The sequence below is a fragment of the Mugil cephalus genome, chromosome 20 (genome assembly GCF_022458985.1).
Source record: "Mugil cephalus isolate CIBA_MC_2020 chromosome 20, CIBA_Mcephalus_1.1, whole genome shotgun sequence".
In the NCBI taxonomy this organism is placed as follows: domain Eukaryota; kingdom Metazoa; phylum Chordata; class Actinopteri; order Mugiliformes; family Mugilidae; genus Mugil; species Mugil cephalus.
The window spans coordinates 5,049,119-5,073,105 of record NC_061789.1 but is presented as its reverse complement, the minus strand read 5'-3'; the positions used below and the strand labels follow the sequence as shown (position 1 = coordinate 5,073,105).

The 23,987-nt window shown below is 45.4% G+C and overlaps 2 protein-coding genes across 2 annotated transcripts in view; both read left to right on the top strand.

Annotated features, from left to right (window-relative positions):
- Positions 1–389: 389 nt before the first annotated feature.
- kpna2 (karyopherin alpha 2 (RAG cohort 1, importin alpha 1)) lies at positions 390–3,603 on the top strand. Its single transcript, XM_047572372.1, has 11 exons — positions 390–514; positions 776–886; positions 981–1,121; positions 1,457–1,545; positions 1,631–1,899; positions 1,986–2,080; positions 2,186–2,449; positions 2,534–2,767; positions 2,853–3,035; positions 3,114–3,263; positions 3,356–3,603. Exons 2-11 carry the CDS (start codon positions 830–832, stop codon positions 3,443–3,445), a joined length of 1,572 nt encoding a protein of 523 aa, XP_047428328.1. The 5' UTR covers positions 390–514; positions 776–829; the 3' UTR covers positions 3,446–3,603.
- A 1,291-nt stretch (positions 3,604–4,894) lies between these two features.
- smurf2 (SMAD specific E3 ubiquitin protein ligase 2) overlaps positions 4,895–23,987 on the top strand; it is a 58,277-nt gene continuing 39,184 nt past the window's right edge. The window contains exon 1 of the mRNA XM_047572366.1: positions 4,895–5,612. Within this exon, the coding sequence (XP_047428322.1) occupies positions 5,561–5,612 (52 nt within the window). The 5' untranslated portion in view covers positions 4,895–5,560. The remainder of the gene's footprint in view (positions 5,613–23,987) is intronic.

Sequence of the window (23,987 nt, the reverse complement as noted above, 5' to 3'; positions counted from 1 at the left end):
TCAATGAAATTTTGTTTGTCTAGTACGTCTTGAGGTCAGATTATTTTTTATAAAGATAATAAATATGTATTAAATGTATAAATATAAAATAGATCACCGTGTCACCGTGTCATCTACAATATAAATATACTGCAGTATATAGTATTTCAGATTAAATTAGAAATAGAGGAGGGTTAACGTTCCTTCAGAAACAATAAAATGTTTTAAATATAATTTATTAAATACAATATATATCATATTACTTTGTATTAACTTGAAATATACATTTATTTGAGAGTAATAAAACATTTTCTTGTAGTTTACTTCCCAAGTTCACGAACAACTGGTTCTTACGACGTCTCGCGATATTTCGTGACGCCATTTCCGGTGCGATACGTGATTTTTTTCAAACGGCCCAATGAACGAAGGCGGCCGGATGCTTTTGCTCGAATCGCCCAATCACAGGAGTTTGTTGCAGGAATTTAAAGGTCTTTGCGGCATTTTCGACTAGACATAACCTCTGCTCGTGGATTAGGTAAGTTCCTATCGGCCTATTATGCACCAATTTAAACAAGAATCTCGTTATATTTGTTGAAAAGTTACATTTTTATGCGTTGCCTTCACTGTCATTGTAGCCATAAGTGACTGGCGGTGGGATTTTTTTGCCAAGTATGTCAAAAAAAAAGAAGCTGTTTGACATACTTGTCACCCCTGTCGAATCACGAGGCGAGCTCAAAGCGTTTCCGATAACCTTTCAATTCATTTATCGTTATTATTGTTATTATTTAATATCCAGGAATAAAACCTCAAGTTTCTCCGCTGCTGCTAAAACTTCCTGACACTTGGAAAAATGTCCGAGAACGTCGCACGGCTGACTCAGTTCAAGAACAAAGGCAAAGATGCTGGTGTAAGTTTCCCTCGGAACAAAACTGCTTTATAAAGCACCAAAAAAAGAAGGAAGATGAAGTTGTAAAGCTTGTATTTATTTATCTTTAATGCAGGAGCTTCGACGCAGGAGGGTGGAGGTGAACGTGGAGCTCAGAAAGGCGAAGAAAGATGACCAGATGTTCAAAAGGAGGAATGTGTCCGCCCTTCCTGAAGAGGCCACTTCTCCCCTTCAAGAAAGGACCCAAAACTCCCAGGTAAGATACTAAATTAACAAAGTATAGTCTGTTTATAGTCCTGCTGGCTTTCTTTTGTCTGAAACACATGTGTCAAACATATGGCCCGCGGGCCAAAAGCTGCACGCGAGAAGGTCTAAACTGGGCCCAAGAATGAATTTGCAAAAAAAATTACATATACATTTATTAAATGTAAATTGAATTTACTTCTTCTTTGCACTAAAAAAAAATAGGAAAACTATGGAGTTGTTGTTGCTTATAGGTTATTATGCTGTTATCTTACTGGTTGAGATTTACTTGGACGCCCCTCGTCTTAAAAACACCACATAAATGGGACTCTGATGATGCGTTCGCAGGCTATGAGGCAGTGGTCCGTCGCGGAGATCGTGGCAGGAGTGAACAGCGACAACGCCGAGTCCCAGCTCCAGGCCACCCAAGCTGCACGGTAATAAATCGTCGTCAAAAAATTTGCCGCGTGCCGCGTTTCACCGCTCTCTTTGTGACCCGTCTGTTATCTTGACGATTCGCAGGAAGCTGCTCTCCCGTGACAAGCACCCCCCCATCGACCAGATGATCAGCGCCGGCCTCATCCCCAAGTTCGTGGCTTTCCTGGGCCTCGCCGACTGCCCCCCCGTCCAGTTCGAGGCGTCCTGGGCTCTGACCAACATCGCCTCTGGGACGTCCGACCAGACGGCCGCCGTCGTGGAGGGCGGGGCCATTCCGGCCTTCATTAACCTGGTGCTGTCCCCTCACCAGCACATCAGCGAGCAGGCCATCTGGGCCTTGGGAAACATTGCTGGTACGATATTTAAATCTTTTATTTTGTATAAAACCTGAATCAACAAATGTATATATTTTTATTCGTAATGTATTCTTGTGTTTTAGGTGATGGATCCGCTCTGAGAGACAGGGTCATCAAGCATGGAGCCGTGGCCCCTCTGCTCAGTCTGCTGGCCGTCCCTGACCTCAATGCGTTTAGCGTAAGTGGGTTAATTTATGAATTTTATTGACCACTAGGAGGCGTCCTAGCTCAGTTAAATCCTAAAAAATGACACTTTATCCTCTTACATTTGACTGCCCTACAGGCCGGCTACCTCCGCAACGTGACATGGACGCTGTCAAACCTCTGCCGCAACAAGAACCCCTCCCCTCCCATGGCCGCCATCCAGCAGATCCTCCCCGCCCTCGTCCGCCTGCTCCACCACGACGACCCGGAGGTCCTCGCCGACGCCTGTTGGGCCGTTTCCTACCTCACGGACGGCACCAACGACCGGATCGAGGTGGTGGTGCAGACCGGTTTGATCCCCCGCCTGGTGAAGCTGCTCGGCTTTGAGGAGCTGGCTGTTGTCGTACGTATAAAACTCTCGTTTGTGTTGCATCATAACGGTCTCGTCCATCGTCCCAGGTTTTAACGCGACCTCTTCCCTGTTCAGACTCCTTCTCTGAGGGCGCTCGGCAACATCGTGACCGGCACGGACGAGCAGACTCAGGCGGTGCTGGACGCCGGAGCCCTGAGCATGTTCCCCCGTCTGCTGCGCCACAAAAAGGCCAACATCCAGAAGGAGGCGGCCTGGACTCTGTCCAACATCACAGCCGGGAAGGACACTCAGATCCAGGAGGTCATCAACTCAGGCATCGTTCCATACCTGGTTGAAATTCTTGTGCACGTAAGTTTGTTTTTGTTTCGTTTTGTGACTTTTTTTTTTAGCACTCGTTAGGATCCCAACATAATAACATTTCCTTTCTCCGCAGGGTGATTACAAAACTCAGAAAGAGGCCGTGTGGGCAGTTACAAACTTCACCAGCGGGGGCACTGTTCAGCAGGTGGTTTACCTGGTGCAGGCCAACGTGATCGAGCCTCTTCTGAACCTGCTCTCCTCCAAAGACAGCAAAACCGTCCTCGTCATCTTGGACGCGATCACCAACATCTTCTTGGTGAGTGAACAGCAGACGAAATTGGATTAGATGAGTCGACCGGCTAGATTACTTAAATGTTTCTGTTTCGTTCGCCAGGCCGGGGATAAAATCGGTGAGTCCGACAAGCTGAGCCTGATGATCGAAGAATGCGGCGGCCTGGACAAGATCGAAGCGCTGCAGTCCCACGAGAACGAGATGATCTACAAAGCTTCCCTCAACCTGATAGAGAAATACTTCTCTGAGGAGGTGGGCGTCGAGATATGTCGGCTAATTTGACCCTGTCCTGATCCCTTGTGTCTTCTAACTTTTGGTTTCTGTTATGTTTCGTTTTTTTAAAGGAGGAGGTGGTGGAGTGCGTCGCTCCGGACTCGACCGAAGACGGTTACGCGTTCCAGATCAGTGAAAACCAGAGCACTTTCAACTTCTAGATGACTGAAAAACCTCTTCTCTGAACTGTACTGTACCTCCACTGCCTCTGTTTGTCTTTTGTTCATGTAATTATGAGTTTGTTTTTTTTGTATGTTTTGTACATACTGTTTTATCATAACTGATCAAACAAGACTGTAAATAAAGTTGTCAGATCATGTGTTTGCTTGTGTCTTTGTGTGTGTGTATTGTACTTATTTTAGGGCGTTGGCACAAGTAACGTTTTGTTTCATTTCAATATATTTGGGCTCATTTAGCAGAAACACTGAGATGAACTCTTGATTTGCTGCCAGTTGAAGACTTTTACTTAAATAATTTACAATCCAAGCTTATCCTAAAATTGTCTAAAAAAGAAAATTGTGTCAACTTTCTATATTTACAAAGATATGGAATTGGATTTCTGCCAAAAACAACCAAAACATTTTGAGTTGCCATAAGGAAAATTTCTCACTTTCTGTATTGGCACAATGAGAAACCAATTGTGGTTTCCAATGGGTTTTCAAACCCAGAAATGACTCAGAATGTCACTTTCATATAAACGTTTCTCTTGAAAAGCAGTGACACCTTTACCTTTCCAAATTATGATCCATCACTGAAGCTAAATTTCCATCCAAACTGTGGAAATTTTTTGTCTGAATTTATATTTAACACAAACTTTGGTAAAAATTTGGCATTAATCTGCATTCTTACTGTTTCTGAGGTGGTTATTGATATGAACACTTGGTGGCGCCAGTTCTCCAGTTGAATGTAGGTGAACCACTGCTGGTGAAAAAGGTGACTTTCTGCTCCTACTGTGAAAGAAGTCGGTGAGAGACAAAAATAAATCTATTTTGGGTAATGTTTGGTAATTCAGGAGCTAATTATGCAAGTCAGGAAAGTCTCAGGTTCTTGTAAAGATAGTTAAGTAAACACTAATCTTTTTTGGGGGCGTTATATTTTAAGATGTTTTCCCCAGGTTTTGGCTTTTTGTTTCACTGAGTTCTTTTGCTTGGTGGTTGACTAAGCGGATGGAAACTCGTCACAGTTTTCTTTTTTTTCTTCTTTTTTTTTTGAGAATCCTTGAATATGAAATACGTGATGGGGTCATTCAGGGGCCTTGGAGATTTAAGGATGCTAGACAGCAGAGTTAAAAAAAAAAATCTTTTAAACCAGAAACCATACCCAGCAGCCCTCCGATTATCTATACACCTTTTAAGAGTAAGATTTTTTTTGTAAAATTTTTTAATAGCTCAAATTTGTAATTGAGTAAAGTTGTTTAAAACTGGTGAGGGGGGATCCTGGAGCTTTATGGAGAGTAGCTAAAGCCCTTAAATTGTGGTAAAACTGTTGAAATATTTCGAATCTAATTCTTGTAAATGGGATCTTTTCGGGAAGGGGTGGGGTGGGGGGGCACATGAGGGGGCCCTGTAGCTTTACGGATGGTAGCTACGCCCCTGTTAAAACTCGTAAATTGCTGCGTTTACTGCATCATACTTAAAATCGGCGATCAGAACCGCTCAGAAATACACTGGGTGTATGTGTGCGTGTGCTTGATTCACGGTTATGCGCCACATGTCGGAGAAATGTTTCACTCCCCCCAAAGAGCGCTGTCGTCACTGGTCAGATTCCCCGCAGCAGCTTCCTCCCGAAAGTGGGATCCACCGCCGTGGAGGGAGGAGGTCTCCGCACTCCTCCAACAACTCTCCAACCCGAGCTCAGAGGAAGGAGGACTCGGTCCGAGGCGGAGGACTCGCTCTCTCTCTTCTGAAGATGTGAACACAAACAGCGACTCGTACAATACCTCCCTTTTTTTTTAAAAAAAATTAATTTATTTTTTCTAAAAAAAATATTTTTAAAAAACCAAGGAAGTGAATTCTGGTAAATGCAAATCGCAGAATTCGATATTTTTTTTTATTTTTATTTTTTATTTTTTATTTTTTTTTTCATTCGCTATGGCAGTTGAGTCCACATCCGGGCCACAATGCTTTGACTCCATTATTGTCTAAAAACTGGCGGAGGGGTTCTTAAACCTTTCTTTTTTTATTCTTTAGCGACACATTTTTATTTTTGTATTTTTTTGTATTTTTTTTTAATTATTTTTTTTTATATACTGCGGTGAAGGCCGGGACCTAGAGGAGATGTCTAACCAAGGAGTTCGGCGGAATGGGCCGGTGAAGCTGCGATTAACAGGTATCTAGCAAAGCCTTTAAATCCCCCCCACTCAATATTCCCACACACTTCGCTGAGGAGGGCTCCGTCTACTTGCTGGACGGGGAAACAGCTCAACCCCTATGGCTAATGGAGTTGGCTCCTTCTCCTTTTATTTGCCACAATTTTATTTTCTAGAAACGCCACAATGCACGTTCAACACAAACCGCGTTGCCCTTTTGTGGGAAAACCCATGTGAAAATAGTGGAATTTGTGTGTTATTGCTCTTGGAAGTAGTCGCAGCCCTTGTGCCAGACATAACACGGGTCCCAGAGGAGAGGAAAGGAGAGGAGAGGAGGGGGGGGTTAGCGCAGTTTTATGTTGCTCTGCAAATTAACCGGTTCTCGCTTAATAAATCTAATAAATACGTGTATTTCTGTAACATTTGGACATATTTGCCCCCACGGTTTGCGTTGTGCGGGCTCACAGAAAGTTGACTAGCTGATGTTAGCGTAGCTTTAGCCTCCTAGCCTGGAGTCGAGCCTTTTATGCCCAGAACAAGGGCTTCTAGGGTCAGAGCTTTAGGGGTGCATTACATTTAAATAGATTCAACTTCATTGTTATTACACGTGTGCAGGTACAGAGCAGCGAAATGCAGCTTAGCATCCAACCAGAAGTGCATGTAGCATAAGTATGTAAGCGGTGTGGCACATGTATGGACAGTATTTACAGATAAAACCGTATGTGCAGGTGAGGGAGCAAGATGTGCAAGACAATGTTTGACTGAGATACTGTGGACACATCATACAGGCTGGACCGGGGGGACAACAGTGATGCTGTGGACAAGAAGGTCCTGAGTTGACTCTGAGGAAGCTCAGGTCTTTCGATGTGTGCAGCAAGTTGCTGGAGTCTCTCTACCTGTGTGTTGTCGTCAATCTGTTGGTTGTGGTTTGTTGAGGGAGCAGTATTAGCAAAAACAGAGACATCGACATATTGATCCGAACGGCTGGACGTGTGGAGACCTCGGTGAGGGGACAGGAGGACACCGGATAAACTGCTCTCTCCGTCATGGACAATCCATCCCATGCACTGCACGAAACATTAGAAATATGCAAGAGGAGCTTCACGACTTCGCTTATACCAAACCTTATCCAGCTGTGTAACAGCTAAGCCACTATGACCGAGTAATTTCCCTCGTGGGTCGTTAAAGTCGAACATAATCTACAGTAAAGGAAATGGGCAGGTGATAAATTGGGCGATACATAATAGTGAGCAGTGCATGAATAATAATAAGCAGTAGCTACGTAATCTTACCAAACTAGTGCGGTTATTCAGTCCACAGTACTGTGCCAGCTAGTGATGTCAAACTACTGTGTCGTTAAGAAAATTGCATTTAAATGAGGAGATGAGGTGGAGATGATAAGTGCAAAACAAAGTTAAAGATGGGCTGTGGGACACGCCTATGGTCTGCAGACAGACAGACAGACAGACAGCTGCCTCCTTTGTTTGTTAAACAGGTCAACTTTAAGTCCCTGCAACACAGCAGCAGCAGCATCAGTCCATCCAGAACCAAATGACCCACTCTCATCTGTATTTAAAACTCAAGACCAAGCGGTTTGTTGTCAGGATATGTGAGTTCGGACTCTCTCCTTCTAGTTTATCTTTACATGAGAGGCAGTGAAAAGACTCTGAACGGGGTCAGACAGCTGCCCCCCCCCCTTTCCTTTTTTTTTTTTTTGTGTTTGAACGTCCAGGATCTGACCTGAATCCAATTCCAGAGAAGAGCTTTCTGTTCCAGCAGGAAGGGCCAAATTAAACATTTAAGCTGGTGCTGTTTCTGATAGTGAATAAAAGTGGAGAAGGGCGGGGATCTCAAACGAACCGACCGGAGATGCTTTCTGCAGTATCTCTGCGGTCGCTCAAAGAGAAAAGTTTGGTGCGGGGGATACCTTTTAAGGCAGCCGGTGGACGATCGGACACATGGACGTTGGCTGTTATGGCATGAAATGTTGTAAAGACGGCATCGCAGCGTCGGCCTTGGTCTTATATAGTTACAGTCACAGTGACGCATCAACCACATTTGGGCCACAGCAGGCGACGAGAAGCTTAAAAAGCTGACGCCAAACGCTTGTCGATATAATTTCATCATTTTTTTAAACCCATTTTTCAACCAGGGCCGGGTTTTAATAAAACCTCCTCATGGTCTTGCGAGATTTTGGTTTGCCAAGAGCCAAGCAGATCTTGCGAAAGTGCGCACCAGGATCATTTCACGTCTGATGAAGATCCAATAGCAGGATCCAAAAGAAGCTCCAACTCCGAGAGCATATTGATTAGATTTAAAAAAAAAAGTGCAACGACGTGAGCGATGAGCTGGACAAAAGCAAAGGCAACACAAATTAGACTAGAGGTGAAATGTCTGGGGGATACCCGCGGTTACAAAACCGCATTAGTTTTGTAAAAAATCTCTTTGGTAACCGGGAGAAATAGTTTATGTGGTAACGTTGTGGTTACGTTGACCGTGTTAGTCGTTGACCAAGTTGCCTACGGTGTGTGTGAGCATTTATACGTGTGCGCTGGTTTGTTGCCGAGCTAATCACATTTGAGTTATTCAAGTTATTCAAGTAGTGTCAGTAAGAATAAAATTGGTCTCTACGTGGCAGAAAACTCCAGAACAAGCACGAAGGCAAAGTAAAAAAAGAGGAAACCACCATCATATGGAGAAACATGGCAGCTTCAGGCGGAAGGAGGGTGGATTTTTCTTTTCATGTCCAATCAGGGGGATGTTAGTGCGTCTTCTTGTTTGTGCGTAGTAAGTGCTTCTGGCATGAAGCTGAAGACAGCAAGTAAAAATATTTTGAGGAAACCTTGAGCAGAAACCACCATCAAACGGAGAGAGGATGCTCGAGAAGGAGGAAGGAGGATGGATTTCGCTGTGTTTCCATAAACCCCTAGACACAAGCAAAACCTAAATATCGTAATGGAAACGGCTACGTTTCTATAAACCTCTCGAATATCGTCTTTTTTCAGACGTGTCGATATGCGGAGATGATGCAGGGGGTCATGTGACCAGTTCATTCGAAGCCCTTCTTCCTCAAAGTGAAGGTCTCTGTGGAGAATTTAAGAGATTAATGGGTAAATATCGCGAGACGAGACTTTACGAGAGTTACCGCGAAACACCTTTCAATGGAAAGAAAGCGCAGTTTCAGTAAAAAAAAAACGCTTTTATTTGGAAAACGCAGCTACTGTGAGACATGGATGAGGAATGCGTAACTACATGGACCCTGGTGAAATGCTCGTTGTTGTGCATCCAGGACAGAAAAAGAACACGTTGTGGTTAGAGAGGAAATGCAACGGTGACCAACGGTAGTTACGCATCTGCAGCGCAAAAACTACAAATGAACCTCCTTCGTCCTAAAACGCGTCTTTTACGCTGAAACTCGGGCGAATCTACGCGAGTTTGTCGCTGCAGTTTGAGTGATTTTTCTGCTGGAATGCTAAGAATGTAAGTCCACCTCTTTTCTTAATGCTGAGCGCCACAGTGCACCCCCCCATTTTCCACCTTACCTACATCAGTCCCCCTTTTTTAAAGAAACCACCACCGCAAAAATCTATATAAAATCAGCGTCCTCTCGCATTCGTGTCGGTGGTTTAATAACCACCTGCAAACGCTGCTCACGGAAACTTTCCTGCAGAAATTACATAACGCATGTCCTCCGCTCGCTGAGCTCAGAGCAGGAGAGGAATCCCGCTTCCTAACTTTTTTTTCCGAGACGAGGAGTTTTCATTTCGCCGCGCGCCGCCGCCGCCGCCGCCGCTGCGTGCGTCTTTTGTTTAGCCCTGCGCCGCACACAGCTGTGTGTGTACTCGGCTGATTAGATCGCTGCAGAGGGAGTAATGAGCCCGGAGTGGTTGTTGCGTCACTCGAGCTCCGCGCTGTCATCCCCAGACGCACGAAGCTGCCGATTCATTTCATTTTTTTTTTTTTTTTTCGTTCCCAGGCAGGTTGTGAATGATGTTGTGAGTTGCTAGACTCAAACTAGTCCCCCTTTAGCTGTTTGTAGCAACCACCACCTCCACCACCACCACCACCACCACCACCTCCACCCCGTCCGTCCATTTGAACCAGATGTTGCAGATGTTTTGCCAGCTATTGAAGTGGAAGAAAAATATCTGCCTAAACCAACACATCACAACGCGGCGGGGGTCGAGATGGGGGGGGGGGGGCAGGTTTCCGTTATGCTAGTGGCGTAAGAATTACATCACTCTGTCAGGTCGTCTCTCCTGATACGGGGAAAGAGAACACGGCCCCCGTCAGAGAACCGAAGCTCTCGGACGTCCGGCTCGAGTCTCCTTATTTGCTGTTTTGTCTTCGCTTCGAGTTTACATGTGACTCGTCGCAGCATATGGTTTGCTCGTCTGAATTCTTTGGCCGGCGAAGGCGGGGGGGGGCGGGGGGGCGGGGGGCTATCTCAGTGGGATTCCCTAGTATTCTCCATTTGCGTTCCCACCTCTTCCTCTCCTCTTGAGTCACTCCCGTTCTTTTTTTTCCGACTGTAAGCTCCTTCCCCGGTCAGAGCCGAGCACATTTCAGTCCCAGCCTTACGTAACCCGGCTTCCTCTGCTCCTCTCTTTCTTTCCCTTCGTTTGTCACGTCTTTTCCTTTATTTAATGCTAAATTACGTAGCTCTATAAATATTATTATTTAAAGATGGCCGACGCAGAATAAAGCCGTATTTTTGGAGGTGCAACAAAGCCGTACTGTGCAGCTTGGTGTGATTTTTAGTGTAGTCTGCAGATGAGGGTCTCTGGATGTTGGTTAATTGAAGAAGAACCACCCCCCCCCTTCAAACACACAGCTGGGCACAGATGGGGCTATGGAGGGCGGCGTAGGACCTGATGATGAAGAAACTTTTCATGTGGTCCGCTGCATGGAAGTGATTTTAAGCTTCATCTGGGTGTTCAGACGGGGATACGTTGTAAATACAAAGTGATTAGCTGCATGTGGTGAAAGCGGCATTTTTTTATTTATTTTTTTAATTTTTGCTCTGACAAGTCGTGAAATAAAACACAATAATAATAGATAATACAAGAGGGAAGTTACGAGCAATTACAGCCCCCCCCCCTCAATGAGATCCGCCCATAATTTTAATTAATTGACTGGCCCGTTGTTGGTTCAGCTGCTCCACAACGAGGACAAAAGCCTTCTGCGGTCTCTCTGCCCTCGGCCGCCGCCAGCAGACGAGCCTCCGACTGCACCAGATGTAAGGGAGAGGAAGTGCTCCCCAGACCCCAACACTTGTCCAAACGTCGGCCCTGACAGGTGGGGGAGCAGAGCAATCCAGAAGAAACCCTCCCTTTTTCTTTTTGTTTCTTTTTTTGAGGTTTCCTTATCATAATAAAGCAAAGCGTTGCGGCCGTATTACTCAGCGGTCGCCCCGTGCAGCTTCGCCGTGTGTCGCCGTGTCTTTACCAGACAACGCCGCGGGTTTGAATAGTGGGCGGTGTGTGTGTGTGTGTGTGTGCGGTTTCGGGAGAGCGGCTCATCCCGCTGAGTCGTGTGCATCAGCACTTCATAATGGCTGCTTTGTGACATTAAAATAACAATGTTACTTTCCTGCATCGACTTGCACTGTTTTACCTGGTGACTGAGCGAAGAGGGAAACCGACCCACCGCGTTCTCTGCTCAGCGTGAACTCACCGCTCGCTAAGTTTTCATGGTTTTGGACGAGTTCTGCACGATTATGGCCAGAATGATAATCACGTTAGGGGAAAACATCTGTATTTTTATTGCACTACTTTTAAAACGAACAATATTCAAACAGTTTTCAGTGCAAAATGAAACTTTAAATTAGAATAAATGGATGTTTTTTTTTCGTCGATTGAACAGATGTGTTACTCTGCTGCACTTTTTGCATATAACTCCTTCTTGTTTCACGTCACTCGCCCTAAATCCAAAACAAGTCCGTGATTGCGCCGGGTAACTTGCTTATTATTTGTGCAGCTTAATGACGCCTGAGCCATGTGTTTGCCCCCTGGTGGTTGGCTGACTACTGGTGGAGAGACCGTAAATATCGCCGGCGATCAGATTCTTTCAATCGTGGCAGCCGAGATTGTGATCACGGTTAAAATTCGATTAAGTGTGCAGCCCTGGGGCTGGACGGCACGCCGGTTCATACTGAGCTTTTAATATACAGGCGGACCGTTGCATTGAACGGTGCGCAGCGAGTCAATATTTCAGACCGGACTATTTTAGATACTAGTAGTACTTCTAAACACGCATGGTGTGGCTGCATCACTTCGAGGCGTGGTGAAGGTGGAAAGGTCCGAAAAATGAAGCGGCAGATTGAAAAAAAATGTGACATTGACCAAAATAAATGAATAAATTTGCAAGTGTTGTTGGATTAAAGTTGTCGCAAAACGTGGCAACACAAGCAGTTTCCTCCACCACCTTGGCCGCAACCTTGGCCACGCTAACCTGTTTTTACTACTAATATGGGATTATTCTACCATATTTACTCACCATCACAGTAAAACAGTCCATCCTTAGTCAGTCTACTGCATTAACTCATCTCTCAACCCGTAGGAAATGTTGTGAACATTTGATTATGCATAAAAAATTTAGAAAAATACCGCGATATACATTTTCGTTCATACCTCCCAGCCCTAATTTGACCTGCACATACTAAGTTTTTGTGCGTTAACTGTGTGTGTCATGTCAGATCAGTCATTATAAGTTTTAGAAGGGCAACCAGAAAATCTAGTGGCGCTCCTTTAATCGACCTGCAGCGTAATTATACCCCCCCCACCACCTCCTCCACACCCATACGAACCACAAAAGGTGCAAACTGAACTCAACCACGTCCTTAAGAGCTACATGCTAATACAGGTGGCATGCAGCTGTGGCACATGAGTTAGCATAGTAGTTAGCGGATAACTTTACGCAACTAAAACACATTCATGTTGAGTTCTAGCTCATTAACCGAATCGACCGCAGCGTCTGAACGTTAACTCTGCTGGTTTGACGCACGTGCAGTTTCTTGTAGTAGAGTCTCTAAACCTTTTTTAGATGCACTATTATTAAACCTCTCTGACGATCCTTCACGTGGGCCGCAACTCATCCTTTGACCTATTTCGTACTCAAAACACACGCTCCGCTTCATCCTTGCACCCTCCAGGTAGAGCAGGATGATCGTCTCGCCCCCGAAAAGCGCTGGAAATTATGCAGTCGGTGCAGCGCGAGCCACGGTTAATTACAGCTCGTAAAAGAATTTAAATGAGTGCTGCGTTTTCAGGGTCTGACTGGGATGAGTCAGATGGGGATCTGTGTAAAGCCGTGCGCAGACGGAGACCGTCCCTTTGGTCTCGGAGAGGTCTCAGTCCTCCTGGGTGGTTTCGGGGAAAGACCTTCTTCAAAGGGGCCGCTCTGTTAACTCGGCTGCGGTGGTTAATGGGTCAGAATTGGATTAGTGGTGTGAGTGTGAGGGTGGGGAAACTCCAACCGAAAACTAAACTGATTCTTGTCCGCAGGCTTTTTTTTTTCTTTCCCTATCATTCCTCTGCATTCTGGCTGTTCCAACAACCCTGCCCCTCCCACCAAATCTTCGCCTCCTTGCTTCTTGACCGTTTTCACAAAAAAACGAGCGCTCCCTTTTTGAAGTCAGAAACTCGACTTGAGGCTGTTTTTCCAATGTCGGTCGAGAACCTCGTTTGACTTCAGACGCCCTTATTTTTTCACGAAACCCAAGTGCACTTGACATCAGACGTTTTTAGCAAAGACCTACGACTCTCTGGGTGATTTGCGAGGGATCTTGTGTCACGTTGATGGTTCAGACTTTGCAGGAATGTGTGAAATGAAAATGATGATTTCGTTTTCCGAAATAGTCGTGTTACGCGGTTTTATTGCTCCAGAGGAAACTGTGTTAAATCTGATAAATTGCTTCCATTGACGTCACTTGAGCCAGCGTCATTTTGGTCCGACGACTATGAAACAGGAAAGAAATACATGAATCTTGGAGTGTGAAGTTGGAAAGAATTAAGCCGAGAAAAGTGTGATGAGCTGGTTATTGTGCTGGTGTCGCTACATTACACACCTCGCTGCAAAGACACGGCTACGTCTTTAATAAGGACGTCCCGATCTGATACGGATCTTTTAATATCGAGCTCTGATCTTAACTAAAGTAAATTTCCTCCCGTGGACGTTCATGAAGGTTTTTCTTATCTCACTTTTATCCTCGCTGTCTCCAGGAAACTTTTCTCTTCTTTTAACGTAGCCCTCAGTGTTTGTTGTTTTTGTTTCCATGCAGTGCGAGTGGACTCTTCATATTCTGTTTTGTGGATGTTGAATCAGTTCGGTCGTATTGAATCATGATCTCCTGCTACCAACGCCGTTGCACAATGTGCTAATTTATGTCTGACTGACTTCATTATCCACAGAACAGACGTTATTAGTCATGTGTTTTTGCTTCTTCTTCTTCTTCTTCTGGGATTTCCAGCAGCTCTGGCTGCCAGTCACCCAGGAGAAGAAGAAGTTTTGACGCTATAGGAACATGGTTTTGGTTTATTTTCAGATGCGAAACAAGTAACTGTAAAAGAAGCTCGATTAAAAGCATGAATCATCGGGCCCGGTACCGATTGGGACATCTCTCGTCTGCACTAATATGTGTGTTTTTTTTTTCTGCGGTTAAAACTAAGGCTTTTTGGAAATGCTGTTCAACTTTGGGAAAACTTTGTGGTTGTAATTTTGTCAGAACAAATCTGCGTCATGTATCTGCCCTTAGCCTGATTCTCCACAGTCAAATCACATGCCCCCGTTTTTTTCTAAAATAAACTACAGGTGTCGTTCACGATAGCAGCTGTCGAATGCAACAGTTAATTTCTGCATTTTTAGCTAAAGCCACGTGCACGAGACGCAAGCTGTTATTTGAGCAACCCAATATATATTTAAGACACAATGGAAGAGCTCCCTTCTGCATGTTGAGCCAGCTATTATTAGTGTGGACTAAAGCCTTCAGGTTGCAGCCTTTTAAAAAAAAAAAAACGTCCTGACTTTTGATCTGCGGCATTGAAGCCCGAGGCGTTCGGTTTCATTTATCATCATCTCTCAGCAGCGTGAGCCCAGGTGAGCTCACTCAGCAAGTTTGCACAAGGTGTCGTTAGCTCTGATGAACATTCACACGTGCAAAGGGTCATTTCACTTTCCCTGGAAACGGAGTTGGTGGTGGTGGAGGCAGGTTCCCGCCCCAGCTGTCTGGAGAAAGGAGGGTAACCTGAGATTAATTCCTGGACGTGCCGGCTCGGCTTTAAACCTGGGACGGACACGGGGGTTGACGCGATTAACTCTGACTAACCTCAAGCAGATAGGGGTGGGGGTAGGGGGGGGTCGCTGTTACTTTAAGGGTGGTGGTGGCGGCGGAGGGGAGTGCCGGTGCAAAAGCCACAAGACGCCAACAGCTGACTGGAGACGTCTGTCCGTGCCTTCGCCCGACGTTTCGAGCCCCTTCGGTCCTCAGAGGAAGGCAGGATCAGACGGGAGATGTTTATATTCACACCAGATCGCATTTCAAATAACATCTCCGCTGAAGTTGAACAAATACACCAACAGGATTCTTGGGTAGTAAAAAAAAAAAAAAAAGAGAAGCAAATGTGACTCTTGGCTTGGATTTAAAAAAGAATCTTAAACATGTGTAGGACTCATAACGAGGCTCTGAGGTGAAACTGTCTGTGGTTGATAAGAGTCATGGTTTGCTTTCGCAGGAAGTCTGTAGTGAAACTAAGTGTTAAGCTCGACCAAAACTGGGAGTGCCTGATGATTCACCTCCCCGGCAGATGCTGCAGATGCCGTGATCCGTCATGTACGGAGACATAAACCAATATTTATCGTCGGGGTAATCGGTTGATTCACAAGTAAACCATCCAGACTCTAAGATAAAAAGGAGTTTACTCAGACGCTACTTCCTCTTGGGTTTCCTCCAACCCTGTCGCAAATAATCCAAATCATTCTGAAACCGAAGCCAGAAACACGTTTTAAAAAAAAAAAAAAAGACAAATGATTTCATCAGAGCTCAAGGTTAAATCCGGGATTAGACGTGATGACACGTGTCCCGTCGACGCTTTAAATATAACCTGCATTGAAAAAAAAAAAAAAAAAGATGAAGTTTACGGCGTGCACCTGCACAGAGTTCGCTCATGGCTTCGGATCAAAGGCACCACCGCTGGATCCTCCTTGAATCACCGCCGCTAATGTCTGCGATTAGCGTTAACGAGCGCCTCACGTCACTGAGGACCATCTTTGATTACGACACGATTATTATCCAGTCTAAGATTTAAAAAAAAAAGGGAAGATTAGAGATTCTTGGACGCCTACGCAGACGCTACTTCCTCCTCGGTTTCCTCCAAACCCTCATCCATATAATTTAAATCATTAGTAACTCGACGCCGGCAGCACGTTTAAAAATAAAAAGTCACACGGCTAAATTTGGGTTTAGACACAATGACCCTTGTCCCGTCCACGATGACGACACGATTCCGTCCGAACGCATTCGTTGGCGAAGCGCACGGCACAAAAAAAGAGTGTGGGGGGTAATGTGTCCGGGGGTTGGTGGCAATGATGTAACGCCGCTCCCAGACGAAGCTGTGAAATCATTCTTAGAAACCCGGGAGGGGGGAAATTCACGGGGAGGGGTGAAGCAAGCAGCATACGAAGCTAACACAGAAATGCGGTGGTCCTCGAACTTCTGTTAAACAGGTTGGTGCTACATCCACCCCCCCCCACTTTTTTTTTAGCTGCAGCGCCGGGTCCAGGCCTCTCCTTTTTTTTTTTTTTTTACTCTCCTCCATTACATCAGAGCGGCCGAACCAGCCAAAGGAGCTATAGGAGTAGCCAGCCGTGGACCGGGCCAACAGTGGGGTGCAAGCTTGCAGAAGCCCCGAAGCTGCTGCCTCCGCTCCGCTGGCATGTTTTTTTTTGACTCCGTCTTAGTCAGTGATGGCACTGTGGAAGACTTTACTCGGCCCTGGACGGCTGCATCACAGGAGTGGAAAAGACAGGGGAAGAGAGTGTGATGTGCTTTGCAGGGGTAACAGGAATGCCGCGAGGAGAAATTTTGCCATTGTGGCATGGTTTCCCCCACTATTCGGAGCTGAAAATAGGAGGAGCTGTTATGCAATTACAGTGGACTGTATCGCGGAGGGAAAAAGGTGACGTGAGATGGATGAAATGTTCTCACACTCGAGAAGCGCTGCCAGCCTCTTTCCCCTCACATGTGGATGTGCGTGGTGAGTTTTTTTTTTTTTTTTCCCCCCCGCATGTCGCGGATCAGGTTCTTTTTTTTTTGAAAAGGGAGATAAGCCCTTTTTGTTTTGCTTGTCTCCATTAGTGGATTTGTTATTTGTGTTTTTCCTCCTTGGCTTTTTTTTTTTTTTGTTTGAAGACCGGTCTGGCTGGAAAGCAGGCTTAGCTCATCACCAGGGTTTCCCACAGATTTCGCTGTCACACACACCAGAAAATATTTATATCTGAGAATGTGAACTCCGCTGTTTTTCAGCCTTTTAAAAAAATGACTCAGTCCGTTATTAAAACACTTGCTGGCTAATTTTACGCCGTTTGAAGACAAATCAGGTGATCGCCTCTTCCAGGATTTGATTCCATCCATTCAATCTGACGATATTTAGATGGAGTTTTGTGGTATTTCCATAATATTTTACCTCTACTTGGCACATGTTGGCTTTTCTTTTTGCACACCTCTCTCCGTCTTTCCTCTTCTTTTAAACGCAGCTTGTTGTGTGTCATTTATTTCGGCGTAGCCTTCGCCCTGAGAGGACTCGACCCGTTCCCCTCGGTCATCGTTCCTGTTGTTGTTGGTGAATCGAGCATCGAATGACGACGTCCCGCCAGCACCGCGCCAAGCGTCCGCATTGCACAATTTACACATATTTGTCGGACTGAGCTCACTTTCCAGATAAAAATACTTCCACCGCAGACATTCTTAGTCATGTGATTTAGTTTTTTTTCTTCTTCTCCTGGGATTTTTTTTTTTTTTTAGCAGCTTTGACGCCATTAAAAGAAGAGGAAGACGGTGTTTCGGTGGTTTTGGTTTATGACGGGCTCTGACTTCACCCTGATATCAATCGAATTTGAAGTAATCTCGGAGGTGACACCATGTTTAATTGCGCCATCCACAACTACAGTTTCTACCACCAAATTCAGGGTTGACGCCGAGGAGCAAATTGGGTTTATTATATGTGGAAGGAGGATTTAGCTTTTGCATTTAGCGTATTCTGTATCGCGTATCGTCAAATCTTTAAATTAAACAAACCAAACCCGAACTTCCTCGACTCGTTGCCTGTACATGAATAACGATCGCAGGGATTTACTGCTGCATCTTTTCTTTTTTTTTTTCTAACCGCAGCCATGTCGTCTATATTTTAACGCCACCTGGCAGAGCAGGAACCTGCTTCCTGTCAGTATCACGGGATCACTTTTCCACCAGCTGTTGAGCGCGATGCATAATGATATATCACGTCTTCTCGTAGCCGCCGGCTTCCATGAAAAGGAGCTGTGTGGTGGTGGGGGGGGGGTATCTTATGTTTTCATTTTCCTCCACTTCTTCTAGCCACAGTGATTTGACGCAACAGATGTCCCCAGATGTCTTTTTCCTGGTCGCAGCAGGAAGCCTGGGGAACCTAAATCTAATCCTCCGTGGTTTTTCCTTCGTTGTGTTTAATGAACGTCAGCGGGAGCGTCTTTAATATCCCCGGTTTCCTCGGTTGTCGGTGAGGTTGCTACGTCGCCTCCTGACTTCGGACGCATGTGAAAAAAGGAGATGGAGCGCCTGGAGTGCGTGTGCAGTTTTTTTTGAAAGGAACTCAATCACCGCTTTCCAGTTGTTCCTTTCTGTTTTCCTCTCGGTATAAAATTATACACAGGGAGGTATTTTGTTTCTCCCCTTTTTTTTCCTTTCTGATTTGCTAAATCCTGGAAATTGCAGGTCTGTTTAGAGGTATTTGGAGATTTTCCTGGCAGCTCCGCGGTTCCATGATCGCTCCAGCTACCCGAGACTGTAACATCTGTATTATGTGACCAGGAGAAAGTCTTATCAGATTTGCATATTACATAAGTGGATTTGCCAAGATAGAAAACCTTGAGCTTAGTGCCTACAAGAAGTCTTTTTTTTTTTTTTTTTTCACAGTAGCCTGCACCCTGTGAGGAGTTGGACTGAAATTCAACCCCACTTCCTCGCTCTATTCTGCCTGACTGCGTTTTAAGGCCTACAGTTAAGTGGTGTAGCGAGGTCTTTAAAAAGTAACCCACTTTTGTTATGGACGGCTCTGGTTGTGCTCGGTAAATGGGTGGTGCGGTCGCCTCTGTGGCAGACGCGCTGGACTTCCCCCATAAAGCGGGGCCTCTTTTTTTAGAGTTTAATTACCTCGCATCAGTCGTTAAGAGCTAATTAGGGGTTTTTTCGCTGCACTTCCACTTGTTTACATTAGGCATTCATAAAAAAAAAAAAAAAAAAAAATGTAAGTTGGCGTTAAATCATCTGTCATGTCGGTCGTTTTCGGTCCCGTGACGAGATGAGGTTCTCACGATGAGCTCAGAGGACTATAAATGTTTTTGAGGAAGTTGCGAAACTGAACTTTGATTCATGGAAACCGTGGTTCCATTAATAACTACTGGATTAATAACAATGGAGAAGTGACCCGAAATAGCATCAGCTTCAAATGTTACAGATAAGTGTATCAGTGACAACATGAAAATATCCACAGACGAGCATCAACCGTTGTGTTTATCATTGAGGCAACTTTAAAATAAGACGACGGGATACGACTCCTAAGATTCAGGTCTTTTTGAAGCACTTAAAGATCTTTTTACCCAATTCAGTCTTTACACTTGGTGCAGACGATGCTTTAACATCTTGCGATCTCAAGCTACAGCTGCCACCAGCTTTCTGAGCAATCACAGAGCAAATATAAAGAAGGGAGCCTGCCTGGCATTGCTTTATAGATGAACTGGCACCAATGACTGAGCCTATGTAATAGTCAGCGAGGACCAACCAGTCCTGGAGTCCATCGTCCTCCAACGTCCAACATCCTCCAGCAATGGGCCGGAGCATTCGTGTGTAAACTGAGGTGAAAAGGTTGCAGAGGTTCATTTCTTTCTGGCCCTCAAAGGAGAAATTTGAGTTTGAGTTGGTCGAGATTCTCACCGACCAACTTCCTGTCCCTGCAGACATGAAGCTTTAAATAAAATAATCACATCAACGAGGAATTAAGAAGATCCGGACGCCGCGTTACAAGATGGCGCCTCTTTCTTTTCGTTTATCTTAATGTGTCTCAGTCAGACGCGCTTTTTTTAAAATGTTTCCCAAGCTTCAACCCCCATGTTCCACGCAATTTGACATTATTCCCACCAACTTTAACGTCCTGTTTTTGCCGCCCACGCGCCCACTCGTACATGTGAACGGGCTGAGCCAAGTTAATCATAAGGCTTGTCAGGACTTTCCAAAACGCATCTTTTGTTGGATTCCAAAAAACCGTGGCGCGGCCCCGCTTTCACATGGAGTCTGCAGGAAAACACCGACGGCTATTTAGCTGTAGCACCTCATTTACAAGTCGAGGGAGGACTTTGTCGTTTAATATCGTGACAAAGTGTGGAAATGGGGTTTTCTCGCACCACTTCCTAGATGCACGGACGATTGATGCTCATCTCTACCTCTCATACATGTTTCTCCGTTATTTATTTATTCTTTACTAATTAAACACTTGCAATAAAGCCAATTTCCAGATCTTGATTTTAAAGATCTGTCATCGATTCAGAAAATCCAAACAACTTCGGTTACAAATCATGGTAAAATCTAGTGAGATGAGTCCACGTGTGATGGAGATGTAAAACATCAGACCTGGAAAAGTGGATTTTAAAAGTCATACGACAGAGAAGACATGTTTGAAAGACGTATGGAGGATGTGAAATCAGAGGTTGGAAACACCTGACTCCATCAGGACTTTTCGGTGCCTTCCTGGTGTTTTTTAATCAAACAGATCTATTGGTCTCTCGCTGAATCGCTTCAATCTAAAACCTACCCAGACGTACCCTCGCTGCACTCTGCTTTATTTCCTTCCTGCGTCACGTCGTGGGAGATTGCCGCTCGCTGACGCTCCAGTTCCCAGTGAGTTATCGGCCCTCGGCTGCAGCCCCCCTCCCCCTCTCCTCCCCCCTCCCTCCCTCCCCCCCGGTGATAGTCGTCTACAAAGAGCCCTGAAGACCAAACATTACCCAAAAACACGCTGTCACTGGTGACAGATTAGGAGTCGGCTCTGAGATTACGTCAGGAAGGCAGATAAAGAACAGGTTGACTTTCGCGCAGGTTTTCTCGGGAGTTTGCTCGCTCCCTCTCGGGGCTTTTAGCCCCAGAGTGGGTAGTGAGAGGGGGGGTGAGAGGGAGGGAGGAAGGCCCCCCCCACCTTTGTTTATGGAAGAACAATACTGCGCATGACGGTGCACGATCCTGGGCCGGGAGTCAAAACAGGACAGACGGGGGGGAAAGGATTGGATGAGTGGAGTACTCTTCTTCCTTGAAGATGTGTCAGACTGTCTGGTGGGGGGAGGAGAGTGGGGGGAGGATGGGTGGGAGGAGGGGGGGTGCACTAGACCAGAGGAACCAGGTAGATTCGGGTCAGAAGTCGGTCAACTTCTACAAATACCTCCTCCTCTCCAGCTTCTTCTCCTTCTTCTGCTGCTGCTGCCTGGGAAAAAGGATGGGAGTCATGGAGTATTACCAGGAGAGTGTCTCTGCCCCCCCCCCATCCCCCTCCACACCCCCCCACCCCGTTTCCTCTATACCTCATGTGCTCCAGTGTACTGGTTAACCACAGAGCCCAGAGGCGGCTCTTTTCCCATGCAGCCAACACGACGGATGAAAGTGGATCTACTTCCATCTTGTCCCGGGCCGAGACCAGCGATTGCTGCCATGGCAACGCAGCCTTACCCCTCGCCTCCTCCATGGACGCCACGTGATCCCTCCCACCCTCGCAAGCCAGGTGTTTGGCTTGCGCCCGGCCGGACTTCATTGATTCGCCCTCACACTGGGGCTCTTTGTGCCCCGGCCTGTGAGAAACTCTGTCCATCCTGTCCTACACAGGTGGACGACTTTAAGTTCTTCGTTGCCGCCGTTACCGTCGTCTTCGTCGTCGTCGTCGTCGCCGTTCAGATTGGGTAATTGATTTTTTTTTTTAACTGAGACGCAGGCCGGCGGAGGAAGGAGCTGAGCAAATGCAAGCTGATAACCACTTGTGTGTGGTGTTTGTTTAGCTTTGCCAGCTGTCCTCGGGGGGAGAAGCCGTGATGTGAAAAGCCATTATGTGACTAGTAAGTTGCAGTCGGCGTAAACACAACTCCCCTGCTCCTCATTGTGAGCGCATTTCTGTTTATTTCTGCCACGTTATAGCTGTTTGACACCAGATTCCTTCGATTATCTTTTCAAACTAAAGACACAGTGAAGGGAAGAGGAACTTCATCCTAAAAACTTTCGATATTAAATCCGAAGCCGGTGTAAATGAAGTCCCTGCAGCGTCTCCGTCTCTTTTATTGTAATATTTAATACCCGTCTCTTGGTGTGAATGCCTCAGTGGTGTCCCCCCCGCCTCCCCCCAGCGCTACAGTCCCTCGCTGTGTGAGGCGCTGCGACCGGAATGAGAAACACAGGCCAGCACAGAGAAACCCTTCTCTGTCAGCTTCGCCTCGATACCCGCCGTCGCTATGACGACAAAGGGGTTTTATATGGGCCGTGATGCTGCAGGGGTGAGAAGGGACGGTTTTTCGAAGGACTGTAAGGACGTCGGAGGCACGTCGAGGTTTAGCACCTTAGTGGTCGATACAGAACTCATAAAACGACAAACTTTTGACGACACGGTTTTTCTTTCTTTTTATGTATTTAGGGTGTGTTTTTGCAAATTTAAAGCACTTGAATTGAGTTGTTTTATGTAAATTTTGGTGCAAATGATGAACTGAAATATGAGAATAAAACAGAAAAATACTTGATTCATCCCCTGGAGGAAAATTCAATGTACAAATAATAAATAAAAATAAATAATACATAAAAAAATGAAAAAAATAAATATTAAATAAAAACATAATAAATTAAAAAATATAAATACAGTAAAAAATTATAAATTGAACTGGATCTGTTTTATTTTTTTCCAATTTTATTATAATATTCCACCTCATATTTTTTGCACTTTCTGACATTTTAAAGTATAAAGTCACACTTAGATGAGAAGACAAATTAATTGATAATAATAATAATAATAAAGCATGAGAAATTAAAATGATAAAGATTTGATGCTGCTTCAACTCAACTATGAGGCAAATTGTACAAATGATTCTTTAAAATAAGGAAGTTTAAACCTTTTCCTTTACTTTCTGATGTTTTATCGCACCAAAGATTCATTCGAAGAAATAAACACCACTGCTGACTCTCTCTACCCTTTATTTGCCCTTTTTATTTTATATTTTTTTTGACACAGCCCAAGTGAAACACAAAAAAAATCTTTTATATTCCCCACAAAGGGGCGAGAACATAACTGTCGGCATCCATGAGATTTATTTCCCGTCGCCGTCCCGCTTTATGATGCACGTTGTCACATTTTTTGTGTTGTGAAATATGGTGCCACCCTGAGACTGTCCCTCTAAAGTAAGGACGCCGTAAATATTTACCGCCTGGCTTCTGACCCGCCGCACCTTCGAAAAAAAAGTAAAGGTCTGCATCCGAGTTTCCTCCGTGTTTATGGCTTAATTATTCGGTTGTACCCGAAAATGTAAGCACGGGCCGCTTTCTGCCATTTCTTATAAATCATGCGCCGATGTTTACGCGCCTCGTGGACCTTTCTTTCATCTTTAAACACGTGCCGAGAGAGCGCGTAATTATGTTTGTCTGTGTGCGAGCATGAGAAAGCCCGGTGGAGTCCGGGGTGACCAATAAAACGACAGATTTACGACGCTGCCCCCGTAGGCGCGATCCCACTTCCTTCGCTCTGAAAGGGGGACTTCGGTAATCAGCAGCCGGTTTCGGTGAAGAGCGGTAAAAGAGCCACTGCGTTTTTCACTGGAGGTGATCGGAACGAGCTTGTGAATTGGGTCATTTAGCTGCTGATGACTTTTCCCTGCGAAGGGCTTTGATCGTATAAATCTATCGGCCGAGCCAGAAGCTTTCAACTCCGAATACTCGTGTGCGAACTGAAGAGTTTTCTCTTTGGCCCGCTTCCTCCTTCTGTTTATTTATTCTCCCGAATCGATTCAAAGGCTCGACAAGCTGGAGGTGTGTTAGAAATTCAGACCCTCAGAGAAGCTTCTTGAAACGTAAGTAACCAAGGGTCCGCAACAAAAAAAAAAAAAACCCTTTATGTCAACGATGTGACTCTCCC